Source organism: Homalodisca vitripennis, chromosome X (genome assembly GCF_021130785.1).
Source record: "Homalodisca vitripennis isolate AUS2020 chromosome X, UT_GWSS_2.1, whole genome shotgun sequence".
NCBI classification, from domain to species: Eukaryota; Metazoa; Arthropoda; class Insecta; order Hemiptera; family Cicadellidae; genus Homalodisca; species Homalodisca vitripennis.
The window spans coordinates 59,904,272-59,916,373 of record NC_060215.1 but is presented as its reverse complement, the minus strand read 5'-3'; the positions used below and the strand labels follow the sequence as shown (position 1 = coordinate 59,916,373).

Here is a 12,102-nt window from a genome sequence, read left to right as displayed (position 1 = left end):
TTTTTTTGATGCAACATATGGCCTCAAAAAAGTTGTCTGATCAAAACAAAAATGTCCTTCGGAATGTAATATTTTATAATTTCATTTCTTAAGCCACTCAAAAACAATTATTAAATTAAAGTGTTATTATACGGATAACAATAAAGTATAGTAAAGTTTAAGGAAATTTAACTTAAATTTATGTATAATATCTTTAAACATTTTATTATTTAATTAAAAAAAAATAATTAGAACTTAATATTTTTGAAACCAAACACTCACATATTATTAGTTCTAAAATGCTTGGAATAGATTCAATATTCAAGATTTTTATTGTTGAAGACTGTACAGCAAAAAAATGGTCAATGATCACTAGGCCTAGAATATTTTTCAATTAAAGTTAAATTTTCGTCAAAATACTCACAGACTTTATACATACAGTTTTCGACTTGGAGGTTCTTAGCTGCAGACTTCAATTTATTTTACGGCAATTTCTTGACATTATTTGGTAAAACTTTGTATATTTTTAGACCAATATTTTCAAAACTATATTGTGTACTAGTATACATACCTATTTTCGTGTTTAAATTATTTTTATATCTTGTATTAAAAATGTGAATACTGGTTGAGTCATTAAATTTATTATTTTCTTTAATATGCAACAATTTTGAAAAGACGTGCAGTAATGGCAATGAAATTACTCTTAGGTATATGAGTAAAGGTTTAGAATGGATTTGATCCGGAACGCTACATATTGTAACAATTTTTTTTGTGAACCTTAAATTTTATAACAGAGAGTAAGAGTTAGATTTTATTAACTTTGGCAGACAGGCCTGATCAACCTGGAAAATCCATATCAGCTGGCTATTAAACAGCTGCAGCTCCAGCTGGCCAAACAACAATTGACTCCGACTTCCTGTTGGACTTTGTTACTGACTGTCAGGCTTCACACGAGGCTTATTCTCTCTCTCTCTCATGGCGATAGTTTGAAGATTGTTCAGTTGGAAATTGAGTCTCCACGAGGTTATATATAATGTCTTTACCTACATTGCTCCCTTCCTGGCCCATTACTGGATTGTTGCCAAGGTGAGGTATTTTAATATTCTTTTAAGTCAAATAATGTGTGTGCTACCAAGAAATTATAAATACTTTTGAATACAGATACTTGGAATTAATTTTTCTTTTCTCAACCAACCAGAGTAAATATATTAGTGAAATTAAGAAGCAGAAATTACTTGAGCCTTTATTAATTTGTAAGTTGTACTCATAAATATAAATCCTTTCAGATTGTAAATATTATCATAGTGTTTTTAATGGTTCATATTTTCTTAGATCCAAACATATGTTGTGGCAATGGTTAGAACTTTTATTTTAAATAATGCATTTGAAATAACAACAAAATGTACTTTAGGTAATAAATAGTGTTGTGTGGCCTATAAGTTAAAAAATTATCTGTTAGTCTGTTTTATTTTTGCTGTTGTTTGTAAATTCAGGATAATAAATGTTGGTAATTTATGCTACGTGCTTTGTCAAAATGTAAGTAAGAAAAGGCATTTGTAGAATAGGAAACAAATATGAAAAGATGTTTTCAAGTGAATTCTATTTAAAGCTTATTTTAGTTAATAATTTATTTTTGGAATTTAATTAAACTATATCTCATTATATTGACTACTGTAGATTGAGTAATTGACTAATAGTTAATTTTTGGGGTTATTTACATTACAAACCGATTATATATCTCTCAAAATACTTCATGTTAAGATTATTTCACGGAATATTTAGGTTTCATTGTTATTATTGTTAACATAAAATTTTACGTGCTATTCTGAAGCAACTATTATACATCTTTTAGTGTCAAATATTTTTGTAGATTCTATTGTCTGAATTGTGCTCAGGGATTTGTTCGGGAGCGGTTTGTGTGCCTCCACATAGGTCTGCGTACCACTACCTACCCAGTGCCCGTGCCTTACCTGCTACTGTGCCTTCCTCCCTGACCGTGAGCCCTTACGGAGAGGCGTATGATTGTGATCTACGTAGTTGAATAATTACTTATAAATATCTTTCTTTATTGGATACATATTGATGTTTAATGTGCTTTGTGTAAATATGTGTCTAGTTTATGTAAGTATTGTTTGATTGATATCTATGGGTAAAATACCAGAAGTACTAGTGGCCGGCCAAGGTAATGTTGTTTAGTGTATAATTACTGGTGTTTAGGGTATATATTGTATTGATAAATCTAAGGGTTACCTGTAACCCTCAGACTGTTGAGATCCAAATATAGAAATGGTAATCAAACCTTTTTTTCCATGATATGAAATGTAAAATTACATAATTTTAAATAAATATTTCATTTGATAAATGTTTCTTGTGCAATAAAAAAAAAAAAACAGGCTCTTAGAATTTTTCTAAACTTAATGATTACATTGAATGAGTTTAGCTTTCTTACATGTATTTCCTTTTCTTAAATTTACCTTGTATTTAACTCACTCTTACTTTGGTTGGTTATAAGGTCATTAATTTTACAACATCATTCAGTAACGGGTCTTTTCCTTGTTCTGACTCCGTTCTCCTACCACACTACTACTGGAAACAAGGTGGCGCCCTCGGATAGTACCGTTAACAGTTAACTCTACTACGCCGTTAACTTGTGAAAACCACACCTACCCTTCCCACCCCCTAGACTGAGCAAACTGGGACCGCTACAATATTACGACTAGATATTACGCTAACCTGACTGCCCTCTTCTGTAATGTAATGCCCTTTTTAGACCATCCGAAATTAATTACACTATAAGGAGGGACCGTAGCTAAGATTACTTTGAATGTAAGCGTAGTATTAGAAGTTTGTCAGAGGTAACACTGCTCTTTATAGATCTCAACAAAAAGAGTCCCTTTGCTAGTTTGGTGACTACATTGTCAATATTATTTACCCTTTTAAGACAGATTGTAAAAATATGTCCAGAAACTTCAAAGCACAGATTTCTTCCTTTTTTGATGACAAGCTAAGTGCTAAGTTCTGCACCTTTCCACCATTCAGGCTTAACTTATTAGCACGGCACCAGTCTACAACTAGTTTTGTCTTATCTTGTTGGGTGTTATGGGCCTCCATAGTACTACTCTCCCTGACATTTAAAACTAAGTCATCTGCTAATAAAAAATTATTTACAATGGAATTTGCTAAGGTGCTAGGTACGTCATTAATATATATACAATAAACAGTCTCAAAGTGGAGAGTTAATTTATATTGCACAGGAACACAGCCTAGATTTTGTGAAATGAATAAAGGAATTCCTTCTAAGAAAGGAACTATTTCTATTATTGGTTGGTTAGAAATCGAAGCTAGCGAAAAGATTAAAAAGTATAGGTAGTGTACATCTCGATACCAGTCCTCTTCCTCCACAGTTAATATAACATTGTTCAAAATTATCTTCTAAATATAGTTTATTCAAAATTATTTGGCATATAATTGAATAACATTAATTTAAAGGCCGATTGTGTAGTTGATTAAAGATTATTAACTATACTTATTTATTACCACGTGAATAGTTCATTTTTCTGAATCAAAACAATCAGAAGTTCCAATTAATTGTTTAAATGGGATTAGTGGAGTTCATATAATATTATTTTATAAACTGTAGGTGTAAATACTCTTCCTGATTTATCAAGTTGTTGTAGGGTGTCTATAAACAGTAACAACATGTATGAACTGTATTATAGCGTTTTAAGTCTACTTTTATAATATACTTGCTACAATAAGGAAGTTAGAACGTAATTTGAATAATTTTGAAAAACATTTTTATTGTAAAAGTAAAAGTGAAATCACCGCGCGTAATTCACCATGTTCAAAATGTATTTAAACATAACCAAATCATTGAACCCGAATTGAGTGCTCTAAAATATTATAGTAATTAATTTCAAAAAATATCGTTTTACATCTGATATGTCTACAAATACTTTACCTTAGATATCGAGCGCACAGAAGCATAACATGAATACATACAGTACGTTTAAATAAAGAGTCGACTATGTTTGGAATGCAATATCCCCGTAACACATGGAAAGATTCCAACCAAATGAAAACTAAAATAAATTGGTTTGTTTACTTTCATAATATGAATCCACCTGTAACCCGTATTGTATCTGGGTCACAAAAGCCCCTGTCACTGACGTACTTCCACTCTTCGAGCCAGATAGGGAGCGAATAATGGCAATGAACGACTCATAACATAATTTTGAATGGCTAATTTGTAATAATCTTAACATCGTCTTCATAATCTGCGTAATGACGCTAGTCGTGTATTAGTAATTTATTTTATTAATAAGTGTTAATAATAGTAGTATTAATAAACAAATACAAGTACAACATATTTAGTTTGATTATTGTACTATTTAAAATTATATATTTTTATATATTATAAAATTAACATTGCGTGTAAAAGAAACAAGAAATGGCTAAATTGTTGTGATATTTTTGCAAAATTTTAATAAAGATGACCATCTTATATTATTTGTTTCAAGAAAGTAATACAGTATATTAAAGAAATTGTTATTGTTCTGAGGTTACTAAAATTAAACTTTCATGTTTAGAGCGGGAACAGCCTTACAAATCAGTTGTGAAGAAATGCTAAGTAATAAAGTTTTTGAACAAGAAAGTTAAGATCGATGAAAGAACAAAAATATATTCTTTGACGAGTTCAAATTGTTTAATTTATAATATTCCTTGAATTTTATTGATCCATTAACCGTAAAATATAAGAATCCTTAAGTTCTTGTTAGTTATTTTTAATTTTATGATTTAAACAAACTGGGTTTGTTATAAACTGGTATTGTTTAGTGAATTCCCTTATTTTTGTTCTTTGGTTATATTTTTGTGTTCTCTTTGGTTATAAAGCATACTCTGCGAAATGGTGTCTAAAAGTTTCTATAAAAATGTAACAAACTTTTTTTGAACATCTGTTTTATTGAAAACAATATTCGAATTGTCTTGTCTATATATTTGAAAGATTTATTTGTCTTCTTACTAAAAAGTTTTAGTTCATTTTTTTGTATTAAACAAAAATATGCTTTTAAGAAACTGCTTTTTAAAGGCCATTCATGATTAGATAAATAAGACTTGATAGTCTCTGGCGTAACTTTGTAATGTGAAAGATTAATACAAATTAATTTAGTCTACTTCGTGTCTTCTCTGACAAATCACAGATTGTTGCCTGTATCACATTCTAACCAAACACAATATCTAATAAAGGTACCCTTAAAATCTCCAACAAACAAAATAGATTTGTTTGAGTGGATTTATTTTTATGTACGTTCGTTCGTTATCACGTATTCGTGTCGTACTTTGTGTATGAACACCCTGTGTTAGATAACCAAAAAAATTAAATATCGTTCTTTGTGAATAATGTTCTACTTTAAGTTATAAAAGTACAAAAATATACAGGGTGAGTCAGAAATATGGTAAAATATTTTAAAACGTGACTGTAGAGCTAAAAATAAGAAAAAATATTTTATATTTTTAGCTCTACAATAACATCTTAAAATATTTTACCATATTTCTAACTCACCCTGTATAATGTAATCAATAAATTTTGACAGTTACACATATAAATATATTTTAAAATCTTTCTATTAACTGAGATGCACACCCTTCAGCTCCATACAACTTTTAGCTTTGACTTGGTCGCTGTGTTCCAGGAACTCTCCCATGGAATAAAAAGCGTTTGCTATTAAATATTCTTTCATTGCCTTTTTGAATTTTTGCTTGTTTTGATTTTTTTGCCTTGTACATAAATGCATAAATCTGACACCCATTTGAGATGGGAGATGGCTATGAAGCTGTAGTCTGTGTTGAGCAATTCTAAGTTTTCTCCGGCTCTTTTATTATAGCCATGGTCATCTTTGCCTTGTAGCAACATGCACCTAAAACGACAGTACATTATCATCTCCAGCACACACAGCACAGGCAATGTCAGTAATTTTAGTTCCTTAAAAGACTTTCAACGCTACTCTCGGGAAGTTAAGTTATTGATTATTCGAACAGAATTTACGAAATTCAAATGCGAATTTGGACAAGTACCCCACAGTGTAATTCCATAAGATATGTGAGGGAAAACAAGTCCGTAGTAGATAATTCTCAAAAAGGGCGTCGGACAATGATTTGATACATTTGTAAGCAAATATATATTGGAGAACATTATTTTATAAATACTTTCAATATGCGTACTCCAGAACAGATAACAATCTGTGTTGATACCGAGGACTTTAGTGGTATATGTAACGACCAATGATTTTACATAATGCAAACACATGGATATATTTTTAAAGTAAAAAACATTTTTTCTGGAAGTCTATTTTATAATTTATAAATTAAAGGTAAATGGTTGAGAACGTGACTTGATTCTTAAGATACTGCCACTTTTCAGGGCCTCTGTAAATACCTTAAAAACAGCGTCGTTTTTTTTGTTTATTTTTATGTTCTCAAATGATCTTTAAAATGTTAAATTATCACCTAGCTTGTAGCCGTTTTTATAGAGTCGTAGATATGAAATGGCCCCCCAAGAAAATTGATGGAAGTCGGCAATGGTTTGGTAAGGCGACCAACATTGGATTGAATAGAATACAGTCCTGTAAAGTATTGATTTGCGTACCTAATTTATTTAAATTTTTCAGCATTTATATTTATGAACCATTGATTGAAATAATAAGAATTTGGATCTTTTCACTGTAACAAAGTTTCATCGGTTTGCACATTTTGCCTTCAATTTAACATTATAATTACAACACACCAAACAATATTGTAAAACAACTTTTCGTAGCTATAGAACAATATCCGACTCTCCTCGTTTGAATTCAAAGTTGACGTTAAAACTTTGTAGATGAAGTTGAAGATTCTCTTCTTTCAGAAGTTGTTTTACATGAACTTAGCAATAAAGTATATATTCCAGGTAACGCTTTAAAATGTTACTTTAAAGCACAAGAATTTACTGGAACGATGTTTTGTCAATAAACTATTTCTGATTCCTGAGCAATAAGTTTTTGATGTTTGTACTTGGTGGGTAATTTTGAGTCAGATTAGGTTATTTTTTATACTTTACGCTGGCCACCCTGGAAATCAGTCAACAAACAACAGAGTAGAAACAAGTCGGGAGTAACCACACCCCTCTTTCTCTGGTATTTATTTGTATATAAGAGTTTTGGATATATATTACTCGTGTAGGTAGGTTTTCTTTTTATCAACAAGGTGTTGTCATTTTTGTTAGCATGTTATTGTAACCCTTAGTTTAGTGATAGTTCTTACGTAGATCTATATAAAATTCTTGGAAGACAACTAGTAGGTAGTGGTTATGTCAACAAATCGCTTTGTTAATAACAATATCTCATGTTTTATTTTTGTGACTTAAGTACTAGTGTAGTAAATATCTTTATAATTAAAACAATTCATGATTGTCTAGGCAATCTTGATATGATTTACAGCTTACAAGTGAATTTTGTAACTATTTAAATGCAGTATTTCTACCAAAGCCCTGCGTCTAGGCTACAAGGAGTTGGTGAGGAGGGATGCTAGTTTTTGTGTTTTTATACACACTAAAATAAAATGTAGAAGCTTACTAAGAATTCAGTGTGATATAGCGTTTTTTGATACAACAATGAATGTCACAGCAAGCAAGAGGTTCGAAGTCCACATGGCATAAAGCAATATTATCTGCTTAATTCACACCATTATCTTATCAGCAAACTGACTCAGTAAAGTAAACCTGTAATAATTCGTCATTAGTATTGTGTCAACCAATGGTTTAAGGCATCCAAATGCTTGAAGCTCAATTTATTTTCTAAGTTTCCAAGCGTCTTGAGATATCGACATCGGGATAACTTGAAAACTCACAAAAATGGATGTTACAGAGCAGGGCTGCAGTATAATAAGCGGCCACCAACACAATTATGATTGTCGAATGATTTGAATCATCTATACTCAAGACTGAAAGCAATGTCGGAACAAATAACGTAATAGATATTTCAAAGAACAATATGGTTTTTGCTAGTTTTCAATCTTAGAAATTATTGTATAACTATTAATATAATTTATGTAATTACAACAAAACATAATATTTACTTACTTTATGTATTATCAAGGATAAACGGGACTGCTTGTTAGACAAAGAATGCATGTATGTCACTGTTTTTGCTGCCAGTACGTGTACGTTACTGTTCTTGCCGCCAATACATGTACGTCACTGTTCTTGCCACCAATACATGTACGTCACTGTTCTTGCCACCATTAGTCAATAACGAAACACATGATTTTAATTTTGAATTTATTTCCAAACAGGATTTTACTTTAAACTAATTTTGAGCGATAATGTCAAACTGAATTAAGTTTTAGACTTTCAAAATCTTATTATATTGAAGCTATACTTTTATATGTAAAATAAATGTAGTTTTTTCAGATTACATAAAATAACTAAACTTTATTTAAACAACGTTTGAGCAGCGTAGTACTTACAATTACTTTAGTCAATTTGAAATGGTATTTCTGCAGGTACTGATGCCATCAAAAGTACATTCATTAATAAAAAAGTTATGGTTTGTTTAATTTCAACTAAAATAGTACACGATTTTTCATTATACAGTCAAACCTCAATATAACAAACTTCAAGGGACCAGACAGAAAATTCGTGATATTTAGATTAGGTTAGGTACAATTTCGCTACATTTAAGTTCACAGACCATTGCCTCGGTCATGTTAAGACGTTGTGAAATCGTATGTTGTACTGTATTTGAATAGTGTAAAACGAAAAAAAGTGCATTTAATTTAGAACAATGAAACTTATATTTTTTTGTTAAAAATCTTATGCTACAGATAGTAAAAAATACAGTAAAATAAAATACAGTACTTGTACTGTACAGTATTACTAAACTGAAAATTACGAATTGTTAAAGGTTAAGTGGCCTAATCTACATTTTGTGTTTCAATGGCATCATTATTGATGCTGTTTTTGCCCTGTTTGTTAGAGAAAAAGTCAGTAAAAGCAGTCTGCTTACATGATGTGACGTTGATAATATCCTATAAGCAATCCAATTCAGTTATAGATTTTACCACAGTTTCACTCAAACCACCCTTTTTAAGAAAAAAAAAAACACTTCAGAACACCAATGGCTTCACAAGCCTCTTTTAAATTCGAGTCGGGCATTACACAATCTGGTTCATCGTCATCGTCATCTTCTGCAGCCACATTTTCGTTCGGAACAGAGGAATGTCTCCATGAGCTGTGCAGTTATTAATGAAGATGAGAATTTTCTTCTTTTTCTTTTTCAAATCTTTGTTAACACTTTGAAGCCATACACTGAAAGCGTTACAATTCATCCAAGACTTCGTATTCGCCATGTAGTCTGTAGGAAGTTCATTCACGTTATTAAAACAACATGGTTTTTTTGCTTTTCCAATTACTAAAGGCTTTAATTTATGAGTCCCTGTGTAGTTTGTTCCCAGCATAACTGTTAAACGATGTTTACTATTTTTTCCACCATGGCATTTATCACCCTTAAATGACAATGTTTTTTATCAGGTAAGCATTTGAAAAACAATCCAGTTTCATTTGCGCTATAGATTTTTTCTGGTTCATATCCCTTGGTTAGCTCGGGAAGTTTATCTTTCCACTCTGTACAAACACCATTCGACTTTTGCACTTTCACCGCACACTTTTCGAGACATAAGTTAATTTCGTTTTTTTAAAGTTTTGCAATCATCCATTGCTAGCTTGGAAGTTCTCGTATCCCAGTTCAAAAGCAAACTGTTGGGCTTTTTCTTGAAGAATAGGTCCACTTATTGCAATATTTTTGTCTCGGCACTGCTTCAACTATTTAAGCACACACTCCTCTATGTCCTTCAGCTCACACGACTTGATCTTTCTGATTTTAGAACACAGTACACTTCCGTCACTGAACTTCTCTTTCTTTCTTAAAATTGTAGCTAAAGTGCTGGGCGGAGTGCCAAATTCTTTCACGATGTCCAATTTTTTTTTGTCGGATTGTCTTCAGCGCATTTGATAATTTTTCGTTTACACTCTACGCTTAGTATAGCACCAAATGGTGAAATTTGCATTGATTCTATTGAGACTTTAGGGGATTAAAAAAAATTTGTTATATCAAGGAATTTGTTATATTGAGGTTCGTTATATTGTGGTTTGACTGTATTGATAATACCAAAATTAGAATGTTCAAAACAAGTCTTCTTAAGATCGTTTTTAGGTACATCGTGTTTGTTCTTACTTTTAATGCAGCGAAACACTATTTTATTTCCACCTTTAATTCCAGTTTTCATTTCGTCAATAAAAAGCTGGACAGTTCAGATTTAAAGGAGTAAGGTCATTGTCTTTTAACCATTTAGAAATTGCTCAGTGTTTTTAAAAACATTTTGAGCCAATATCTGCATATTCATTGCCATTGTTTGTATCGTTGTCACAAGCCTTCTCCTACATAAACGAAATAACAACAGCTGGTAATGACATTACTAGTCTAAATAAAGGAAGCTGGCAATGATTATTTATGAATATCTATAGGTCAAATGTTGTATTCGATAGTATCAATATTCAAAATCAATAATCATAATCCGACTGTGTTTGTGGCCGCTTTTTATACTGTAGCCCAGAGCAGATCACTAGGGTTCTTGGAAATAAAATAGTAACTCTGGCTTGCACTGAGAAATCACTTAACTACTGACATGCCTTAAACATCTGGTTTATGTCATAGAGATATTTAATAATTAATTACTGGTGAACACAGCTAGGTGACTGAACCTAGAAACATATCGCTTTTACCAATTCATGTTTGTGGTTTCTAGGTTATTTCATTACTTTGATGTACTAGAAAGTTGTTATTAAAGTACAAACTGGATTGAAGTGAATTTTAAATGTTTAAAACAAGACTTCTAACTTCTAACTACTTCTACTTCTAAGTAAGCCTACAAAAGTTATCAATTGTTTTCATGTGTAGGCGCTGCAGAGCATTAGAATGGTCATTACGAGCACTTATTGTAGGCCCTAACTATTAACTATGTATACTAATCTGTAAAATAAAAGATTTTTGCAAAACTAAACATGGAAAGTTTGCATGTTTTTTTTGTTTTTATCAAAAACACATACAATATTTATATTTGGCATTTTATTATGCTATGGCAATATACACAACAGTTATTATTGATTTTGTGTTCTTTACAGTCGGTAGCTAACTGTCTGGGAGTAGTTTTGGTTTAAGGCATTGGTCAATTGTGTAACCTCAACAAGGCTTGAAATGGTTAATTGACATGAATTCGTGTTTTTAACCGGTTATATGCATTTGTCATATAGAACAACTCTATTGAACTTTAATTTATTTGAGTTGTAATATATCCATAACAATCTGATGGAATTTATGCGTTTTATATGAAGAATATACTAAAAGTCAATGAGATCGGTCTTTTGCAGTTTTTTTGTTTGTTGATATTTCCTTTTTTACTGAATTGCAAATGTTCAGATGTTCAGTTGCACATGTTTATTATTTTTATAGGAAGATGAATCCAGGAAAGAAATCACCAAGCATGGGGACACCATCAATGTACTCCCATGTAACCACAAGATCTTCAGCAAACCTCAAGTCTACTCGATCCATGCGTTCTGTGCGCTTGCCTTGGTATCAACGCCCAATACTCACAGATGCTTACTTTCTTGATATACAGCGTGGCTCATTATTTTTCTCTGTCTACTCTCTGGTAAGAGTAATATATAGCATTCATAATATTTAAAGAAAACTTTGCAATAGCTAAAACTATATAAGGTCCTTAACAATAACATTATAAAAGAAGTCAAAATTGAATATTTTAAAAATTATTTATTTTAAAATAAACAATATATAACACTGATTTTACAGCTATGCCTAGTTCAAGTTTTCTTCCATTCATGACACCAAAAATATGGTAGGCCTATAAATAATTCCTATTATATTACAACCACATTAGACCACTATTGCACATTTCTAAGTAAGTACTATGACTAATTTTGTATTTTCAATATTTTAAGTATTCTAATATGATGGTAATTGTTTACTGTAGCCACTAAGGATATAGGAGAGTAGTACAATAGATATTAAATGG

At 31.1% G+C, this 12,102-nt stretch overlaps 1 protein-coding gene across 3 annotated transcripts in view; it reads left to right on the top strand.

Moving 5' to 3' along the window:
- Positions 1–7,088: 7,088 nt before the first annotated feature.
- Positions 7,089–12,102, top strand: part of LOC124369049 — a 32,477-nt gene continuing 27,463 nt past the window's right edge. Inside the window, exons 1-2 of one of the 3 annotated variants that reach the window (XM_046826749.1) lie at positions 7,089–7,148; positions 11,520–11,721. In XM_046826749.1, the coding sequence (XP_046682705.1) occupies positions 11,524–11,721 (198 nt within the window). In that variant the 5' untranslated portion in view covers positions 7,089–7,148; positions 11,520–11,523. Of the gene's footprint in view, positions 7,195–11,519; positions 11,722–12,102 lie in introns of all 3 variants that reach the window. The other 2 variants (XM_046826747.1, XM_046826748.1) reach the window with 2 other exon arrangements.